The sequence below is a fragment of the Prenolepis imparis genome, unplaced genomic scaffold (genome assembly GCF_030444845.1).
Source record: "Prenolepis imparis isolate NDT839.2.m4 unplaced genomic scaffold, iyPreImpa1.0 SCAF_1, whole genome shotgun sequence".
Taxonomy (NCBI): domain Eukaryota; kingdom Metazoa; phylum Arthropoda; class Insecta; order Hymenoptera; family Formicidae; genus Prenolepis; species Prenolepis imparis.
The window spans coordinates 10012939-10035027 of record NW_028141159.1 but is presented as its reverse complement, the minus strand read 5'-3'; the positions used below and the strand labels follow the sequence as shown (position 1 = coordinate 10035027).

Genomic DNA, 22089 nt, shown 5'->3' with positions numbered 1-22089 from the left:
CCGAGACATTTTGTACGTCGATGTTGTTGACGGCGAACATTTGGGCGATTACGCGCTAAAACCAGTAGTACATATGTGGGATTAGACCGACGTTTATTGTTAGACCATGATGCCATTATACGGTTAAGGCGGGGGAGAGTGTATGATACATCTAGTGCACACAAAATCCATCGTATGCGGGGGTGGCAAGGAGGTGCAGAGAGTTGCTTGCGTGGGGGAGGAAGAGAAATGAGAGAGAGAGAGAGAGAGAGAGGAACCGTGGAATGCGGAGTAAAGGCAGATCAATACCGGCAAAAGCGTGACACGATCGCGAACCCGCGGAATCCACAGAACCGACAAAAAAGAACGGACAGATCGAGCAGGCGTCGTTGTGACTGCTGCGCCGACACACACACTGTAACCATAATTTGCACGAGAAGTCGAAAATTTGGAACGCGTCCCGCATATTATCTTCGCTCGTGACGCTTTCAGCCTCGCGATGTCTCTGTTCATTTAGGGAGATTCACACGCAATCGCTGCTACTGTGTGCATTGAACCTGACGCGAATGTATATAACGCACATATTTTTTCCCCGACTCCTTCTTCTTTCGAACGAGAGATCGATACATTGCAATAATTCCGACATCTCTCTTCTGTCTGTCGTTTTTACTGAAACGCTAATATTATCGAGTTCCGCAAAATATTTAAAGAGCTTGAATAAATTTTAAGCTTCCACGAACTTCTACTGTATCCTTTTTTTATTGCTTGACTTAACAATCGATATTCGTTTCACCGAATATCGATGCCATTGCATTGACGATTCGCATAATTGTTTTAGCATGTTTTTTTAAATTTCCCGCAATTCTATCATGTTTAACATTGCGGTGAGATACGTAAATATGTAGCATTTTGTATCTCCACTTTAACGTGGTAAAACTATTCTGACGCAAGTTGAGCCGTAAATGCACTCGCTTCTGTCATGACTAAATAATGTAAATGCGGTTTAGTGTGTATGAGCGAATCGACATTTTGACCTCAAGTATTCTACGTCAATGCTACGTAATATGTATTCGTGTAAAGATAATAGTGGATATAACTTTACATGAATAATATTTTTTTAATTATTTGAAACTATTTGAATATAACGAGTGAAAATGATATCACTATTTTAATAGAATGAGAATATTTCTCAATTATGTGGTTGGTCAAAAAGAATTGCAATTTGTAATAATTTATTTTACATATTAATTTGTAATATTTTTGTCCGTATATTCATTATCATCAAAATATATTTATTCTTGAATAAATTTATTTTGTGAATATTATTAATAATTAATTATACATAATATACCTAAATATGTATATTAATCCTCGTAAAAATTTATTTTATAAAAGTAATAAAATGAGTATTTTAAAAAATTATTAAAATAAAAATATAATTTATATACATACATATTCGGATAATTTGCATAGATTATAACGTTCCAATAATATAATATAATTATGTTTTTTATTGTTTTACGTATTTTTAACATAATTTTCGTTTAGGGAAGAATGAAAATTTGGATTAGTATCTTTTCAACGTAATCAAAATTATATAACTGTCTTATCTAAATAAAATTCATATTGGATGCACCTCGGGTTTACGATGTGTGCGAGCGAAATCAACATTTCGACCTCTACTGTCTTACGTCACGTCAATCGAAACTTTATCTACGTAGCAGTCCGGAATAAAGAAGTGCGGTCGCTAGATGCAATTCATGAGTTCAGTGAAAACTCGTAATTGATGCAATGCAATTGTTGTAAGTCGATATCTAGCCGCGAACGCGTTTCTTTGTCCTCTGTGCATAATGTACGCTGCACATTAACATTCCGACAGTACATCAACATTTTAAATCTCGATGATTATTACATCACGTCGATCGAAACTTCGTGTAGTAGTTTAGAATGAGGAAGTCAGTTCATTAAGAGAGAACGGAGAGAAAGATAGAGAGAGAGACTCTCGGTAATCGATCGGTCGCTGATTACTTCGGGTATGCTCCGCTTTGAACTTCCTAGCAAGTATATTTTACACAAAAGAGAACGATCCGCGCGACCTTTACCCGTTCGAAAATCACCGATAGAAAACGTATCGGGTGCAGTTCGGAGGACAGAATGATCGCGAGACACATCGAATTAAATGTTCGATTCAATCGCGTTCCTTATTGCCTTATCTTTCTCTCTCTCCCTCTGTTTGACTCCGATGATTTTTCCGTAGTCCCGAAATATCTACTCCGGATATGCCGCAGCTGCGCACCAACTGCAAGATCGCCTACTCGTATTAATCGCTCACCTATTTATAATGCACCTTCTTGGGTAATTCGCGAATAGCATTTATAGTTCCTCTCTCTTTCTCTCTCTCTCTCTCTCTCTCTCACCCTCGCAAAACGCGTGGTATATATATATAAATATTTATTGATCTATATTAGAGCCTGTGCAATCTTGCTCGCGACTCATTTCTCGGACTGCACGGAGCTCTCTTTTGATGGCGTAATTTTCTTGATCGATCTTTTATTTTTACCGCCGGTCGATCCCGCTGACGTGGCATAGATTGGAGAACAACTGATGAGATAGATTGTGTATTGAGAATCTGTAATATTTAATTTGAGCGAACTTTCGGGATTCTCCTATTTGCCCTCGAATTATTTCGGATTTATATATCCACAATTATATCAGCTTGTACCAATGTTATTTTATACACATTTTATTGGAATTTTTAACGATTATCGGCATTTAATGGGTTTAATATAATTTGGATGACTTTATCGAGATTTATACTACAAATCACATATCATTTTACAAAGCTACTATAATATGTATACGAGTTATTATTATACAGAATTTATGATATCAATAACCGTTCGCATAGAAATTGTTAGTGCAATTTACAATTAGATTTAGTTGTTTCCAATAACTGTATTTCCTGTAACGATATTTTTCGTGCTTGACTTCGCTTGAGCTATCAAATCGCGTTGTAAAAATAGCAACAAAATTGATCGCATTTGCAGAATTGCCGCCATAATTTACTAATCAGATATCGTAACGACAAGCAATATTTATCTCATAAAACGAATGTCCGCGAGCCATGTAATCGATGTGACTTTCTGGCAATCGAATCGTATGTACCCTCGTTTGTTTGTCTGGACTAAAAATAATGCACTCCCAATAAATTCCGTTGCGATTTATTGTCCAATTTTATCACACATTGCTTGTTACTGCTTCAAAAAGAACATGCGGTCAACGCAACGTGAGAGGTAAAAAGTGATTTATGAATTGATTTGTTTATAGTACTAATTAGTTTTTTAGAATAAAAATGTCCCTTTATCTTCAAAGAAAGGAAAATCATCCGCTTTATATATTATAAAAAAATTAATAAGATAATTAATAAGAAGGTAAGAGCTATAATAACATTTTGCAATTATAATTTATTGTACATATTGGTCCCTTATTTTATGATTTTAAGATTGTTAGAATTCCGACATTATCGGGTAAAAGTTAAGTTCATCAACGTCAATTAAACCTTAGTTTCATTGATTCTTCATTCTCCCTTAAAAGTAAGAGAAGACAAGCGGAAAGTTTAATTACGGTTAAAGTTAACCAATATCGGTGAAATCGGCCATGAATAAGATTGAAGAAAATTGGGGTGTAATAATTTCATTGTGTGCAGATTTACTTTTTTTGATTGACTATTTTTCGCAGTTTTGGGGGAGAGGGTAAGTTTCTTCCGATAAATATTAAGGCTCGTTTTTTTTTTAAACACGAAAAAATTAAAGAAGAGATTCTAGTATATTACGTACGAACGTACTTAATGTGTACTTTACATTATACGTTCAACGGTAACGCGGCGTTCGCGCACGAGCTTTCAAGCTCACCTTTTTTTTCAACGCCGAGCACACATAAAACCAGAAATACGAAGCGCTTGGTTGGTGGTGGTTGGCGGGACGGATAAAAATGTGCTAAAGGTAGGCATGACGAAAACAAAAAAAGGCATGGATAAATCTGTGAGCAAGCCGCAAGTGAAGCGTAAGGGAGGGAATATATAACGTGGCGGGTGTGTACATACATCGATACATTTATTAAGAACGACTAATATAATAAAGGCCGTGAAGAGCTCTTGAATAAATTGTATAAACGCAGCGCATATTATCGTGGATCTCGTTGGGTCTCGCTGTTTGAGATCATCAAACCGATCTCGCGAGCGAACCCAGCGACGGCAACATTCAAAGCGCACACAGCATATCAGAGCGATATAACATTGTTTATTTGCATAAAAAAAATATATATATATACACGATACACCAAAAGTCGCGCGCTTTCTCACAGCGCGCAAGTTTCATGATTTCTCTAGAGTCCCTATAATCAGAGTCTGGCCAACAGCTCGCTTTGACAAAATTCTGCGAGAGAGAGAAATATACGCCATCTTACTCTAACTTAACGCATGCATTAAGTTAGAGTAAGATGGCGTATATTTCGCTCTCTCTCGCAGAATTTTGTCAAAGCGAGCTGTTGGCCAGACTCTGATTATAGGGACTCTAATGATTCCTTAGCACCTATTCAGCTTTATCGTTCCCTTTTGAAATTTGTTGCTCCTCGAATTATAGTTCCATTAAATAATAGTATGTTTAAAATTAATTGAAGAATAAGATTTTTTCTATTCATTGAAATTTAAATTTCTAATATTATAAATAACTATAACTCTCTTTAAATTTTTACTAAGAAGAATCATCTCTAAAATATCGTTATATAATCGGCAAGGAAAGCGCGCAATCTCCGATACACCCTGTATACATATCAGAGTGCAGAGTATACATTAGTGGCATACATTAGAGGGTTGTTTTCCTGGTTGTTTGTCGGTTGGGAGGTCATGGAGCGCCTCGGTCGCCATAGAGCTAGCCTGGCGAAGCCGTACTTGGTCATGGCCGTGCAGAAGTTCGCCCTCGATTGACTCCAGTTTTCTCCGAATCCGTTCGCACCGATCAACCCGTACTTGAAGTCCGAAAGCGTCGAATCAGCTTCGACATCGCTTAAACGCGCACGCTGATATTACGCAATAATCCGCAATAACGATCTCGATTATCATCCGGCGGCGATTCATCTCTTGAGCGCGTGAACGATCATACGGCGCGTCTTTTCGATGCACTTTCGCAGAATGTTACGAAACGACATGGTCGAATTGTCTCTGTGAGCGTTGTATGTCAGACGAAATAACTTTGAGCGAGAATGATTATATTAATTTCGTCGAAGAACATTGAGCTTCCGTCTGTTACATCGTACTATCGTACTATCGTTTCCCGTGTGAGCTCCCGCCGCACCAGGAAACAACGACATTCTATATATGTTCTTATGAATATTTTATATACTTGCGAACGCAAGTGGCGAGAAAAGCGATTACTATCGAGAAACGAGTAATTTCTCGTCTCGATTTCGTGTCGAAGCTTCCTCAATCTCGATTTAGAGTTGTTTTCTCTTTCACGACGGTGCTGTCTCTCCTCCGTGGAGCCTGAAGACAAACAGGCAATCGATCGCGGCGACGAGAGATTGTCCGTCTCCGGTGTACGGCGATCGATCCTGCAATGTAGTGGCAGGAATGCGAGTTTCGTTGCTCGACAATTTATGGCACGAAGTAGTAGTTGCACGGAGCGCGTAAATTTCCAAAAGCAGGCGTCGGTCTTTCGGTCGATTCGACACGAAGGCAGTCGATGATCGGACGGGGGTGGACGGGGGTGGAATCGCTAATTGCAGTCTGATTTCGCGGAGCCGTGATTGATTCGGTATTTATTCGCGACGGACGGTCGCCGTAAACAGGCGATTACATAAAACGTAGCAAAAATATCGAGGTGTCAGCTCTTTGATCTTCTCTTTCTTTTTTTTTTTTTTTTTCTCCCCCTCGACTCGGAGTCCCGAAGCGGACAACTTCGACTACTAACGAACGAACACTAAACGGTAACACCCTAAGAGTGTATGTGTTAATCTCTGATTAAGTAATAGCACAGCCGATTTCGAGCGATAATAAAAATTCGATGCAGCGCGCTCGTGCGTTAAGCTCTGTGATTAAATAGCGCAGCACAGACAATTTTTCATTTATATTTTAATAAAAAAGGGCCACGATTTCCTCTCTCTTTCTCTCAAGCGTTCTCTATTTCCGACGCCGTAGTTTGCGCGCGTAAATCTCTTTCGTTTTTACTCGCGCGAAGATAGATTCTCCAATTTTTCTTCTCGCGCACTTCTCAGTCAGCCTTGACTTTTCGTACTTTCGTATTATTCTCGTACACTCGATTTCGCAGCGAATTATCTTCGGCCGAAGCGCACGCGGCAACTTTATCGTGAACACGCGGCAAAACTTTGATATGTGTGTCGCTTTCCCGAGTGCTTCGTGACGCCGATGAAGGTATAGGCGTCCCGGTAGTCAAGGCACTGGACATGCGCATCGAATACGAGAGACTCGTACTCTTGTCAGGCTTGTAAGGATTTGGCGAACGGCGTGTGGATAATCTTCAAGTCGTTCCTGCTTTCGCGCAGGATACCACGTAAGACTCTCACTTTCGAGAGCAATCCGATATCGGATCGCTTTTTTTTATCCCGAAAGTGTATTTCGTTGTATCTTCTCTCGACTATCGGATTTTCATCGTCTTTAGAGAGACCTATATATATATTTCTTTCGCACGTATATTTTGCTTTCCTTACTTAAAAAGAGAGTTGCAAAAATGAGCGGCTGCCGATACCATGTTTCTTGATATTCCCCGATGATCGTATCAGATATTCTTGTGCGATAGATGCTTGTCCTTGGATAAAAAGCGCGTTTATATTCTTCGCAATCTTATAACCTTTATGACAACTCTAAAAACGAATAACTATTCTCCGCTGTTTTTTTTTTTTTTTTTTTATCGATTATATCACTGTCTGATTTTTATCGGCTTTTAATTTTTGTTTCTTTCTTTAATTTTTATTACTTTCTTTAATTTTTATTACTTTCTTTATTAGTGCTAAGTAGTGCTAAGATAAGGCGAAAAACAAAGTTTTCGAAATGAATTAAAATACATACATAATAATATCTCGTGCAACTTCTGGCAGCTCTCTCGCGATACCGATCAATGCTTTGTAATTGCGTGCATTAAAGTCTCGGTTGCATACGTCACGCCTCTATCCACTCTCTATATCGCCTGATCTCTCGCTCTGAATACAAAATATCCCTTTCATAGAAAAGCCCGCTCGCGGAGAGTCGATTGAAATCCTCTATATCGCCCGCGCACAATCCGTCCCGCTTAATTAGCATAAAATCGAGAGGCCTGATCTAGAGCGAAAGGGATTCTGTTTGCGTGGGTGACGTGTCGCCGTAGTCTGCAGACAGTATACCCGGTGTGCCGTATGTCGCAGCGACGACTTTGTACGGACGTATAAACTGTCCTTATTACGTCAAGCGGTCGAGACACGTTTCGGAAGGGTGGAATTTTCTACGTCGGGCGATGTATCGATCGGTCAGAATGAGCAACGACATCAAATCGAGCGGAAAACGCGAGTCCTCCTCGTCCTCCGTGATGCGATCGTCATCGGCGCGCGCGATATGTTGCATCGCGGTAAAATTAGAACGTCATTGACTGCCGGTATCGAGTCGCCGCCATCGCCGAACGGCCCTACGAACATCATGTAGTACCAGTCACTAATGCGGCATATAGCTAGGCCCTTCGCGATCCTGGATCCCCCCGTCGACCGGGCACTTCTACAGGGTGGTACCGGCACCGCTATTCGCGAAGCCGGGATTATTCTCGGACGGTCGGAAATAGAATGCAACCCCCGGGCATCGCGGACGCGGCATCAAGGACGAGCCTCTTTCCGCTTCCTTCGCTTCGCGAAAATATCCCGACGCTGGATTTTCTTTAAGCCCCGAATCCCTCACGTATACACGGCCCGTTCGTATCATCGACTTTCGGTCGGTACGGCGCACGTGACTCTCGAAGGTCGTGCTCCCTCGCGAATCGATCGCGACGCCCTACACCCCCCGTGGTTCCGGGGTGGCCGCCAGTCTGTCGGTACCTACGATCGGACAGCCTTTTCTTCCGGATCGATGACGCGTCCGACCTCGAAATCGCCAACGCCAACGCCGAGTGTCTCCCTGACCGAACGGCGTAGGGCTGAACGATCGAACGGCGAAATCCGATCTCGCCGCACCTCTCACGAGTCCTCCATCTCATGTTACAGGAGAGATACCGCGCAGATTCAGTAGAGGACACTGTCGTTCATCCGCATTACCTTGCTCGCGTCGTGCATATCCTTGACTCCCTTCGCGACTCCCTGTTCGACGTCGGACGTGTAGATTTACATGTAGACCATTATACTCTTCTTACGAGTAGTTACTAGCGTCCGTAAAATTATCCTGATCCCGCTGCTGACGAACGATACGAGTAAACTCGTTTTCTGGTACATTTAGCATCCGCCAATCTACCGTCATACTTGTATTATCGTACAATCGTAAAACGTGATTCCTTTAGCATTCTGTGCCCAAGGATACTTCGAAAGCGGACGGTACGGTCTAAGCTTCTATATCTCTGAGACCCTCTTCGTGAACGATAAAAGCTCGAGACCCTCACAATCCCCTTGACGACGATACTAAGGCTCTCTCGCAATCCTTTCTCCAAACGATACAAGCCTCTCGCTTACCAAGATATTCTTCCGCTGGCTCACAAAGCTCACCGATTTTCATACCGAGCTCAGAGAAACGTTTGTGTTGTACGAATCGATCACTCCCGAATCTTCGTCCTTTCCAGGATCGTCTATCCTTCCTGGACAGAAGGACGTCCTGGTCCACCATACACGCGTTTTCCTCCCGCTAACCTATGACGAATCCCCTGATGTATACACACGAAGGTATACACGCGCTTGTCGAGAGCTCGTCGCTCTCCTCCCTTCGTTATCGAATGGCCGCGCCATTGCGCAAGCTCCGTCCCTGTTGAACCCTCGCTCGCCCGCCACCGACTTCCCCGTCGCGCGCATCCAACCTCTACGTATTTTCTCCCTACGATCTTTATTATGTACAATCCTTTGTATGCGTTTACGAACGAGAAAGAAAAAAAATGGCCGTCGCGAAAAAAAATGACGGGGGTGCGCATCCTTATTGAGTGGGAGGATCGAAACACAGGCTGTCGTCCGATAACGTCTTGTTGTCGTTATCGAGAATTCAAACCTATCTCACGCGACACGCGGATCATTATCAGACGTTTTTCTCGCACGTGACTGATTGGCTTTTGATTACATGGAAGCTCTCTTGTTTAGTTTATGTTTCTTTGTCGACCACGTTTTGTGCACCATGTGATATTGTCGCATGTCAACGTCGTCTTATCGCAATTTCTACTTTGCATGTGGCATATATATTTAAAAGTCGGTTTCATGTGAAGTGCAAGTAATGCTTAAAAAATTACGCAAATTATTATAGTATATTGTCTCAATCTTGAAAATATTTTCATTTCAAGCGGTTATCGATTTTTAAAATTAATCCTTTTCACTGGCGGACCCTGGGGGGGGTTAACCCCCCTTGCAAATTAAAAGAAACAGTTTTGCTGAATTTGTTTAAAAAATATAAGAAAAACAAACATTAAAGAGCTATCGACGTCAGGATCCGCTAGTGTATATATATAAGTATAAGATACACTGTAAATTATACTCATTACGCTTTCAAGGAGTTAAGTATAGATTAAGTCAGACATAGGACGAAATGATGATATAATTTCGTTGCACGAAAATAATTAGGCGAAATTCTTTATATCTATATAATATATATATATATATATATATACACTGGCGGATCCTGGAGGGGGGGGGGGGGTTAACCCCTCCCCCTGCAAATTAAAAGAAACAGTTTTGCTGAATTTGTTTTAAAAATATAAATAAAGAAAAACAAACATTAAAGAGCTATCGACGTCGCTGATCCTGGAATAAAAGCTAATCATAAAACCAAAAATATTAAATAAAATAATTTTGCAAAACCTCCCCCATTATCGACGTCAGGATCCGCTAGTGATCCTTTTCATCTAATACGTCATTAATGATCGCACGAATATATTTTGTTACATCTACTACTAAATAATAATTATATGTATCAACAACGCTTTTGTATATTCCGAAGTAAGAAAAGGAAACTTCCTCACAGGTGAGGTATACATTTGGGTAGTATGGAGTAGCGAAGTAAATACTCGAGCAATATTGATACATTCTGTCGGCAATTGATTTGCAAAAAAGCGATTTCCTTTCCCATTGTGCGGATGCAATTCTGATGAAGCACCTATGTGCATTCGACATCCTTGCCTGAATTTATCGCGCATTTTCGCCTTCGATAAACGCATGTACGCCCCTGAGATGTGTCGGAAAATCACACACGCAAATTTTCATCAGCACGACATTTCTCCAACTCCGGCGCAGGTTTGCGAGATACCCTGGACACCGGGACGCGTCGGCGCGTCACGACGCCGGCGTCACAGGGGATCACCTGCAACCGATTTTCTCATCCCGTAAAAATAGTGCGCGGATTGCATGTCCCTTAGAAATTTGAGCCGAGTCTAGATTATCCGAGTAATTTTAGTATTATCTTCTATTCGAAAAGTAGCACAAATATTTTGAAAATGTTTCGCATATTCCGAATACATCGGATTTCTCTCAGATGTGTTTCGATTCAATGCTTGTGATTTTGTTCGCTGCGAGTGAATTTGGCCGACCAAATATCCGATGACATCAATATTCGAGGAAACGAAGCCTAAAAGCAACGCGAAATATTTATTGCTCCTAACGATTGATGGAGAATCGTTGTATAAACTAGAGCTTTTTCTCGCACAGTGTTAAAGCACTTGTGTTAAAATAATAGAAGCTAAAATTTTGTTAAACCATTGTGTATAAAAAATGTTAAAATTGTTTTTGTACGAATCTTTATGTAAAGTATAAAATAACAGACAAATCGGATTTACATTTTCGCAGAGAAATATTCCTAGAATTTCTCAGCGTATTTACAATTAGATTTCAACTCCGACGATAGAATCTTTGACAAATCTTATCCTTAAGCAAATATTTCAACCCGAACATTGTTTGCTGCAACTTTCCCATATTACCATTGGATGTCTAGCTAATTAATATCGTATTAAAATTCGGATAAAGCAAAGTCTAATTATATTTAAGTGAAAAAGAGAGTTCTTTATATATACATATAAAATTATTACATCTCAGAAGTAAAGTTCATGGAAAAGCTCTTTGTCTTCAATCGACATTCCGGATTATCCGGCGTCTCAAAATTCACATTAAAAATTAATTACAAATTGATTAAAGAATCTCTCGAGACATCCCGTATACGGGGCTACGTTATCAGATCCTCCCGGTGGCTATTTTGGGATATCGACCAATCAGTGTTAAGGTCGGGCGCGCCCACGATAACTCGACGACTACCGAAATTCGTTCGGCTGGTGTGCGGATTGATCCTTGACTTACTTCTTGTTCGCGTCGACGGACGTTATCGGTCATGCTCAAAAAACACGTGTAATTAAACATGATGATGGGAGAAGGTGGGAAAGGGAAAGAAAGAGAGAGAGGGGGGGGGGGAAGGGTGCCTCAAACAAAACATAATTTAATCACGCATCGCAATCGTCCATCGTTAATTGCTCATGCATATGCAGCAACGTGTAAAACGTGAAATTAAAGGAACACCAAAAGGGATTGCGTGGGGAGGGACGAACAATTCGGAGAAAAGCGTGACATTTGTAAAAAAAAACGGAGTGTTCGAATTGAGCTCGGCGCTAAAATAAAATAATTACGCGAATCGTCGTAACGCAGCCTCCCACGCGACCGCGTGGTCCAAACGGCCCTTTGACCGCTTTTTATATTTTTATTCCTGACCACCATTATATTACCTTTTCGTTGCGACGCAAAAACGCAATACCTATTATTTGCGTCTTTTAATTGTTCGCGTAAAATAAACAGTTTGCTGTCGAAATTAATGGTGCAAAAATATATCTCATAAATATAGATATATTCCGCAATTTTGTTCTAATTATCAAACATTTCTGGAAATCTGCATTTTTATGAAACAAATTATGTTATAAATTAAATTTTTTTTACGTAGAAGAAATTTTGAGAAAACAGCACAATAGTAAAGCAATATTAAAACAAAGTATGCATTATGTTATATACATGAAAAACTATTCCTTCAGTATGAATTAATAATTATTTTATGATGTGAATGCTCGCTGTCTCTCTGTTTGAATTAATGAACGTAGATCTTCAACAAACACCGCGCGGTAGTTATTTAATTCCTTTATATTTTATATCTTGATTATTTGATATGCGCGTAAAATACGTTGTTTTTAATTTCCCAGAGTTTTGCACGATTTGTATTATAATCATTTCTCACAATTACATCATGCACTTTGCGAGCGAATATCCATCGCTTTGTACAATATGTAGCTTCGGGCAACATGCAAGAATTTATTATGATGACATAATCGCGAAGTATTGGTTATTGAGATGTAAATTATCTCGCCGAGTAAGAGAATTTATTCGAAATTTATCTGTTAACTGCTGTTTATAGCAACTTATCCTGCGTAGTTCTATAAACAAACGCATTACGTTGCATTAGGCAATATGTGCGTGAAGTAAAAATTTATTTGTTATTTATTATTTCTTATGACTATTTTAATTCTCTCTTTAAAAATTATTTTAACATTATTATCTTCAAAAAGATGATGAAAAATAATTATCGCGTTATATAGCATTTCTCATAGCATAGCGTGTTCAAAAGTATGTGCACAGGTTTATAAATTATTTCATTGTATTTGGTCAATCGTTATTTATTTAAAATTTAAAATTTAAAATTTTACTTTATATTTCTTATTTTGTTGCGTGTATTCCATTATATATTCTATTATATTTAACGCACAAAAGGTGCCTCAATGGCAAATAAATCTTTTAATTATTAGTGGAATATCAATAAATTGCGACGTATATTAAATAAAAAATTCATAAATGCGTTTTCTAAAGTTAGAAAGCTCGATGTGGCGCTATCACCCGGTAGATGTAGCAAGTTTTAGAACAAGATCATGCCCGGGTAGAACGTGCCATCTAGATGCAATGAAAGGCGGGAGATTATTGATCGTAAAAATGGCGCCAACGCAAAGTTGTGTAAGGAGAATATCAAGTCATAAGTTACGGTAGCTTTGTCGGACCGAATCAATTCCCAAGTGTTCCCTGCTTTTTATCTGCTAAAATAATGAGGTTCTTCTTGCAACAATGACGTCAACTCTACGCGGATGAATGCCTCGATGATTCTCATATACGCAAGAGAAAATTTATTATTGTCCTCAAAATTCTCATTAAAAATCTGGAGAATCTTGTTGAGAAGTTGCATTACGATTTAACAAATTGCATTATGATTTAACAACCTTAGCTCTTAATTTTAAACTGATTAAACTACAGTCTTAAAAATTTAAATATAAATACTTGATTGCTATTATTTAAAGATATAAGATTGAAAATACAAAAATCTAATGGTAATGTTACAAACAAAAGAATATTGCATACTTTAAACTTATGACACTTTTAATAAGTTATGCAAATTAAATGAACAAATCAATTAAGATTTTCAAGTAAATGTGTATAATGTATTAAATTTTTTATTATTTTATTGACTTTATAATGATTGTCAAATGTAAATATATTCTTTAATGATTTTGTAAGCCATTAATTTCATAATTGAAAATTTGTTTCTTTTAATTTCATTTAAATCAATTATTTCTATTATTTGAATTAATGTGGTTTAAGTGATTTAAACCACGGGAAAGAGAAATTAGAGAAAAATCGAATATTATGGCTCATATATTTTTACAATCAATAAAACAAGCGGCGCGATATCGATAAAGCAAGTTACGTATGATCGTACTACCGGAACGAAGATACACGAAGTGCAGAATAGCACATTCGTTTCTATGTATTTCCGGAGCGGAATCGCAGGATCGAAAACTAGAGATATAGATTCGCAATCAGAGAAAATTGAAAATGGACTTACAAGGAAAACGGCCAGGACGACTCGAGCTTCTGCGATGAACGTTTTTCGTGCTTTGCGACATGCCGGTTCTCGATTCCGTGGCAACTGTGTAGAAAAGAAAAAACAGAAAAAGATTAGAATTATTATTTCAATTCTTATACGTACTGCATATTTTGTTGAGATACATGATGATTTTTCGCTGTCGCGTTTGGCTCTCCGTCGTCGTAACTCTTAACAATATGCATAAATGACTAGCGCTATTATGATGGCCGGAATAGAAACGAGAGTGCAACATTGAAATAAGCATACGCTCTAATAAATATCCGAGCCGGCAACGAAACTTTGATGTTGTATTTCGAAATATGCGAATTTAAAATACGTGGATTCATGCATCATATCAGGAAACACCAGAGCGTGAGAGTTAGAGACAGAAAAAGGAAGATAGAGATATATACATGTATACAAAGACTAAATTCACCGACGAGTAAATTAGTTGTAAAGAATTCTGAATTACTGCGCGACGAGCGAGCAAATGAACTGTACGTGATTATGCGAGAAAGAATGCATACTATTGCATTCAATTTAAAGCAGTATTGTAGATATTATTTTATTTCAGAGAATCTCGAGTCTTGTTTGAGATTTCTTTGTATAATAAAGCTAATTAGACATTATTTTTTTCGCTAAATTTTTATATTAATTTTCTATATTAAATTTCGATGATTAATTTTTTATTATATATATATATATATATATATATATATATTAATCAAACTAATTAAAATAAATCAAGATTTGACACAAGCTTTTTAATTAAAAATTTTTTAGTAAATTTTGTATAAGTATAAAGTTTTCATATTTTTGTTAAGAAAAAATTTTTCGAATTTCTCGATTGAGGAGTCTTTTTAAGGAGAACTATTCTTTTGTTTTCCCGCAGTAATATGCATTTTTGCTGAAAGTGCATGTCGATTATCACACATTCGGTGCGGCGCATCGCAATCAGATTACATAAGTCCAGCCTCGATTCAGTGCACTCGAATCGCGCACGGTGAAGCACGTGTGTTCTAAACAAACGTCCGAGATAAAATAGATTGGCTGGTAGTGAAATTAAATCCCGCGTTATTCTCGCTTGACTGTAGAAGCGGGTACAAGGGATCATAGTGACGTACTTTAAATATTTTATACTCTCTCGTCTGAATCCGAGAGAATAAGACGATGCTATGAAGAGAATGACGCTACGAACGATTCATATCGTTTTAAAAACTGTTCTTTGTGCAGCAAAAATGAAGTCGTGATTCTTTATCTTCATTTTTATCAAGTGCACTTTTCATAAACTACATGTCTGAAAAATTCACAATTTTTCGACACGATGTTTAGATAATTGGATAAGATTTTCAGAATTCGTAACAGAAAATTAACGTGCTAAATATTTAGATTATAAAAAAAAACACGAAATAAAACAATTTACATATGAAAAACATGTTATATTAAGCAAATATATTCGGAAATTAATGGACATTGGAAGCTAATCTCTCCAAAATGTCCATTAACTTCAACGAATTGTCCAATAACTTGCATTCTGTCCCCAGAACGAGAATAATTACATTGAGAGTGATTTAAATTAATCAATGTCGGAATTCTTTCGTTCTTATAGGCCACTCGTCTCTTGCGGCAACTGTTGTGTATATATACTCAGAAATTTTCGTAAATGGCACTCGGAAGATGAGACTCTCATTTATATAGGGAGGGTGTCAAACCATATCGCGGGAAAAAATTGCAGAGTCACGTAGCAGCAGGAGTCACTCCTATTTCCTAACATCCCTAACGTCACTCGCGAAAGATCCGCCCACGCATTTCACGCCGAGAAAGGTATCGCGGCCAAGATTCCGCGCGGCTCGATCGCTGCAATATTTCGGCTGTCGGTGGCAACGCTGGCAGGTAACATACACACGCGGTCGGTCGATACGAAACGCCGGTGTGACCTACAGGATACACCGTGGTGATACAGCTCTTGCAACACACACGATATATTCATCCCCGAGGCCTTCGCCCGCCTCCCCTTTGCCACCCACTGTCGTTCCCCTTTTCGTCTCTCCCACACACGTGCTCGACGTGCCTATACGTGAAACCCCAAGTGCTTGTCATTGTCTGGTGCGGAGGGCGCTTGACCTTCCGCAATGTATCGAGCACTCTCCGATTTCCTTTCAGCCGCTCGTGTGAAGGAGATATACGCGGCTATATTCGAGGGACAGGAAAAAAAATCTTTTGCACTTTTACAATACGCGCGAGATACATCCGGGATATTCGGTGTCTTTTGTTGGTTGTCTGGTGTCGCTCCAATTCATCTGGATTCGTTTGCACGTGTACATGTTCGAAGGAAACGCGAGAGAAAGAGAGAGAGACTGATATCTGTCAGTCTCTCGCTCTACAGCCGATCTCTGATACAATCATCCCTTTCCTCCCTCCCATTTCCTCCCCTGTCTTACGAGGTCGAGCGTCCTTTCGAAATTTGCCGATGGCCAAAGAACGCCCCCGAGGAGTGTGCGCTCTCTTGGCCTCGAATTCGAGATTCTTATCTTTTAACTGAAAGCCTGCGGAAAGGAGGTGTTATCGAACGACGTTACTACTTTGTACGAACGTCGTCTGCAGCTACTGCGAGGCTGCGAACCGTGTACGTCTCCGGCAGCTTAGGAATGTATTTACGACAAAATTTCTTACACTCCCCCTTAACTTTTCTCGCTCTCGCTTCTCCCTCTTCCTTTTTTCTTTTATTCACTATAGCTGTTTAAGATATACATATATACGTTTGCTCGGTGTGCAAATACTTAAAAAGTTCGTAACACTTTCAGCACGCATTGACTTTTTTTTATGAAAGAACAAATTTGCATTTTAAGTCGTTTCTACATTACAGTAGAAATTTTTCACAAAATTTTTAGTCAACCTTGTCGAGATTTAGGTTTTATTAATCGTGATTGAATTAATGATTAATGATTAAAACTGATTTTCGCTAACATTACTTTTCAAATGTTATAGAAAAATTTATTTTTTACTATTATTTATAATAATTTAAATATTGTGTGTTTTGATGAATTTCCTAGTTTTATTTACATATCGCATTCTATTTATAAATCTTTTCATTAAATAATTTCTTTAGCTGAATGAAGACTATTATAAAAGTAAATAGAAAATTTTTGTTTTAAATTTTTTATATTACATTTTTAAACAGAGAATTAATTCAAAAGTATAATTATAACGAAGTAAAATAAACGAGTTAAATATGAAAATATAGAACATGAGAGTCAATAAAAAACTTTAGATGCGCCGATCTTTGCGTGTCCGTTCATGCAATGCAGTCATTGCGGAATTCCTTATGCCATATAATGTTGCACAATGCGGTCTACAAATTATACTAAATAACTTCATGAAGAAATCAGCGGTAGGTTTTCAACGATAGAAGACCTAACGTCAAAAATAGGACAAATTTTTTTAGAATCAATATCTCACAAGTCATATGTTTGTCCGTGTCTATTCCCTATTGGGGATCGCAGTGAAAATAGCAAAAGTCATGATATACTATTTTTGTTTGATGCGGACCTTCTAACGTGTGACAACTAATCCATAAATGTTACTTCCCATTGGGAGTATCTCATTTACATAATCAAGAATTATATAGCTAATTCAGTTCATGTCGTTCTACTATTCGCACTGCCGTAACTCTGTCCGATAAAATGAAAACATGACTATTGATATTATGCTAAACGTCAATGCTCAGAATATTGTACTCTCGATAGTGCAATTAATCTTCAACTGCTGTCACAAAATTTGCCGGTTTAATTATAGTGATCCTTTTAATCTCAATAATAGATGAAGTTGTATTATCTTAAAAGCTCGTAAGAGAAAAGCAATCGTGATATTTTTCGCAATTTATTTTTATGATGAAAAATCGAATAAAGATAAACATTAACAAGATAAGAATGAACTATTTTTAAGAATAATCGTTGATCGAATAATTCGTTTGCGTAATGCGCAAAAAAATAAATGCTAATTTTATTTTACAGAGTATGAATAGAATCCTTGTGCTCCATATTTTTAGTACATTTTGTCACGCGACTCGGATATTAAGATAAATATTTATTAATATCATTTATCTACAAATGCGACTTATATAGCAGAACGTGAATTTATGCATTATGTGATGACTGATCACATTTTAATTGTATTTTTAATTCACGATTATTGATTAGCGTTATTAAAATGCAATCTGGATGCGCTATTTGAACATTTATTTCACATTTATTAGAGTAAAGGTTATTTATGTAATTATACAAATATATATATATGTATATATATTATATATATGTATATCATAGTTGAAAAATTAATTGTTACACACAATCTCTTTCTTTCTTTTCTAATTACGTTATCTAATTCCCATTTTTGTACCGATAGTGGTTTTATTTTTCTAAAAAAGAAAAAAGTTATTCCTACTTTTGTAAAATAGAGAAAATATTGTATTACACAATTGAATGGTAAAATTATAGAAATATTCGTAGTAAAGAAAGTAAAATGATACAAAACCAAAGCACGTGTTATGTAAAAAGAGTAAAGATACGGTCATCATGTACAAATCGGTGAATAGTGCAGAGTGAGAGTGTGCAAATAATAAAATTAGTAAAAAAATTTTTAATTCCACAATTTTCACAATTTCTCACACTTTTCACGACATTTTTCGCAGTTTCGCGGTTCTCGCAATTAAAAAGTTCACCTATATGAACAGAATGAAAAGAGCATAGTCGTGGATAGCCGTGATATATTCAGAGAAAAAAAAATAGATCTAGAAGTTTAAAATTTTTTAACAGTACTTTATATATGAAACAAGTCATTCTCTTCGAGAATAAAGCCAAAAAATAAAAAGCGAAAGTGACCCTAATTGGCATTTTCTTTTATATCCCTTTTTTCAGACAAACTCAATTCTCTCAGCATCGCGTATTTAAATCATCTAGTTAATATCACGTTGTAGTACAGATATTTGGCCGATAATTGCGTTTATTCAAAACTATGACACGGGCCGCTCTTTTCCCGTTCGTGTCAGAGACTCTCACTTTGCTAATCGCATATTTTATCGCGACGTTTCTACGCTCTAAATACGCGCGAATATAGCACGGTTATTCTCTATACATCTCTACTCGTGCATCGAAACGCTAGAGCGACTTAACATCATAGATACGTTGGCAAACGTCCGGATGCTATCGCGATTTCTGTGTGCATATACTGTGTGCATCAAGTGATGCATCCGTGTACGTGAATAACACAGCCCGTTATCGTCGAGTCGGCGAGTTAACGAGAGAGAGAGAGAAAAAGAGAGAGAAACTGAGAACGAGAGGGAGAGAGAGACAGAATCTCTACGAGAGCTTTCATACGCGGCTCGAAAAAACCATCCTGACTATTCGCGCACATCCGGTCGAGCGCACCGCGAGCAATTTAAAGCCGAAAGGAGCAAAAGAGAGTGTCTTTACACTGCCGCTGCTTCAACCTCGCAATTTCCATTGTCCTCCCCGCGTTAGCCCACCCGCTACCACGGCCAACAATCAACTCGAACGTTAAGGGTGAGTCCACAATTAGGGCGGGTTCGATCTCGCGTTTTCTCGTGTTGACATGAGGCTCGGTAATTTTTATCTTGGAAAATGTCTGTCGGTCCAAGTGCTTTTTATAAATTAATGCACGGTTGATTTGGCGAGATTAAAGATACTCGGGGCGCGTCTTTTAAGAGGTGACTGAGAGATTGATGTTTGTCGAAGAGAAAGGCTTTGTCATTCTATGGTAGATCACCGCAAGGTAATCGACAAAAGTTTCTATAGATGACAAATGATAACGAATTTAATTCACTGTTACGTTTAATGTAATGCAACAATAATTAAATTAATAATTAAAGATTAATTAATAATAATTAAAGATTTATTGATGCGAGAGAAATGAAATGTAACAGAAAATACTGTTATATACATATATATAAATAAGAATAATAATATTAATGAATTTAATAAATGCGATTATATTATACTCTTTTAAATAAAGAAATAAAAGTTTTGTACACATATATTTTTTTTTCGACATAATAAGATATTTCGAAATTAACTCATCAAGCTAATCAAACTCAATTTTCAAGATATTCATTAGCTATCATTGATGGATTATTATAAATGACGATACAAATATCAACGAAGTTTTTTCCGTGCTATATTTAAATCTGTATCTATTTTTCTCCCTCACCACAATACCTTAAATTGCATTAGCAGCGAAAATCTGTTGTCGCTGCAGAATAAATGCAATTCTAATGTGAGTGCACCATAATGAGACGACACTTTTCTCGGCTGCTTATGCGCTATGTTTAATCGCGGAGTCTTTCAATTTTTTTCAGAAGTGTTTTCCCCGCAAGTGTTTCTACTTCTTTAACTCGCTCTACTGAAAATAACTCAATGCACACTGTATACTTTCACAGATAACATCACTGAATTAGCATTAAATAAAATTGTGCTCGTACAGTACGCGGTTTGATAATCACGTTCATTATATCAATGATCATTAATCAGATCATGACTGACAATATGCTAATCAATTTTTGTATGAATATAATAAAATTATGAGATATAAAATATCTTTTTATTAACTTTCAATAATTTTTATTTGTTGAGTTTGTGCCACATCTTAATCACCAAGCTAATCACAAGCTAATTGCAAAACGTGATTTACGAAAAATTGATTAGCTAAATAATAGAAGAAAGATTTTAATAATATATATATATTGTATTATTATCTTTATTTATCTTACTCTTGAGTGTCTCTCGTTATGCACATTGATCTTTTTATTATTCGCATTTCTATTTCTAGATTAATGAAAGTTATAATAGGAATTGCATGTTCAAAATAAATATTCCTGGATTGAGTCGTCGAATACCCACTATATTTCAGTCTGCTATTAAAATTAGCTTCGTTTGTTGAACATTGTTTACTTCGAGTTATGAGCGCATTTGTCAAATGTATCAGGAGTGTGTGCGCCCAATTTCAACTTTTGACGAGACTTGATACAACGAAGTTAATCATCGTTATTGTACGATACGAAGAGTAACATCGAGTCGGCCTTGTTCTCGACCCTTAACGGAGAACAAATGTACAGATTGCCTCCGGTCGTCACAGTCTGCTCGTGCAGAAAGGAATTCACTGATGATGAGTTTTATACGCACTTCCGCATAAACAAAGGCCGTACGATTGTTGAGCATTGCATTGAAACTAAAGCGTACGAACGTATTTTTTTTAATCTCGGTATGCTTTTAAATTACATAAACCGATACTTGACAAATACTTTTGCTTGTTCGTTAAATGTTACACTAATTAAAACGTCGAAACATGTGTGTATGTGTATGAGAAAAAAAGTTTTAATATAAATAATATTTTTAATCATTTAATTATTTCAAATTGTTTTTCCATTGATTTCTTTTTGCTGACGTTTATATTATGTAACAGATACTAAAAATGTATATTATTTATGAATAAGAGAAATAATATCTCAAATATGCAAGATACTAATATATTTTAATGATACCTACAAATTTATAAATGATATCCACGTTATTTTAGGCGACTTTTCAATTAAAATAAAAAAAGAGAAATAAATTTTTATACAAAAATATTTCTGCATAGTAAAAAGTTTCAGAGGTAAAAAATATTTTTTAGAAATATCAGAATTTAAACGCGAAAATTTACATCTTCGTGAGTTTTTGAATGAGAAAAATTGCAAAGAAGTTAAAAGAGACAAAAGTGATAGTATAAATAAATGTAGTTATCTTTTTATACATTTAATTAGTAAAAAAAAGTGATAACAAATGAAATGTATGAAATGATTATAAAATAATAATGTCTGGAATTTCGTTCAAGTAATTCTGCCTGAATTTTTGTGTATAAGTATAACATAAAATTCATTTAATTATAAAATATTTAATTACAAGAAATATCAAATGAGAAAATACGCGAATTAAATAGTTGAAATTAAAGAGTAAAGTAAAGAT

At 37.1% G+C, this 22089-nt stretch overlaps 2 protein-coding genes across 12 annotated transcripts in view; one reads left to right on the top strand and one right to left on the bottom strand.

Annotated features, from left to right (window-relative positions):
* Oga (O-GlcNAcase) overlaps positions 1–22089 on the top strand; it is a 117407-nt gene that overhangs the window by 62777 nt on the left and 32541 nt on the right. The gene's annotated exons all lie outside the window — the stretch shown is intronic.
* Positions 1–22089, bottom strand: part of Ih (hyperpolarization activated cyclic nucleotide gated potassium channel Ih) — a 127458-nt gene that overhangs the window by 92464 nt on the left and 12905 nt on the right. For 10 of the 11 annotated variants that reach the window (XR_014426791.1, XR_014426790.1, XR_014426792.1 and 7 more), the window contains exon 2: positions 14051–14134. Coding sequence is in view for 7 of the 11 variants with exons in the window: in XM_083053813.1 (XP_082909939.1) it covers positions 14051–14134 (84 nt within the window). In the remaining 4 variants the exon portion in view is untranslated. Of the gene's footprint in view, positions 1–4840; positions 8950–14050; positions 14135–22089 lie in introns of those variants that run through there. The other variant, XM_083053831.1, reaches the window with a different exon arrangement.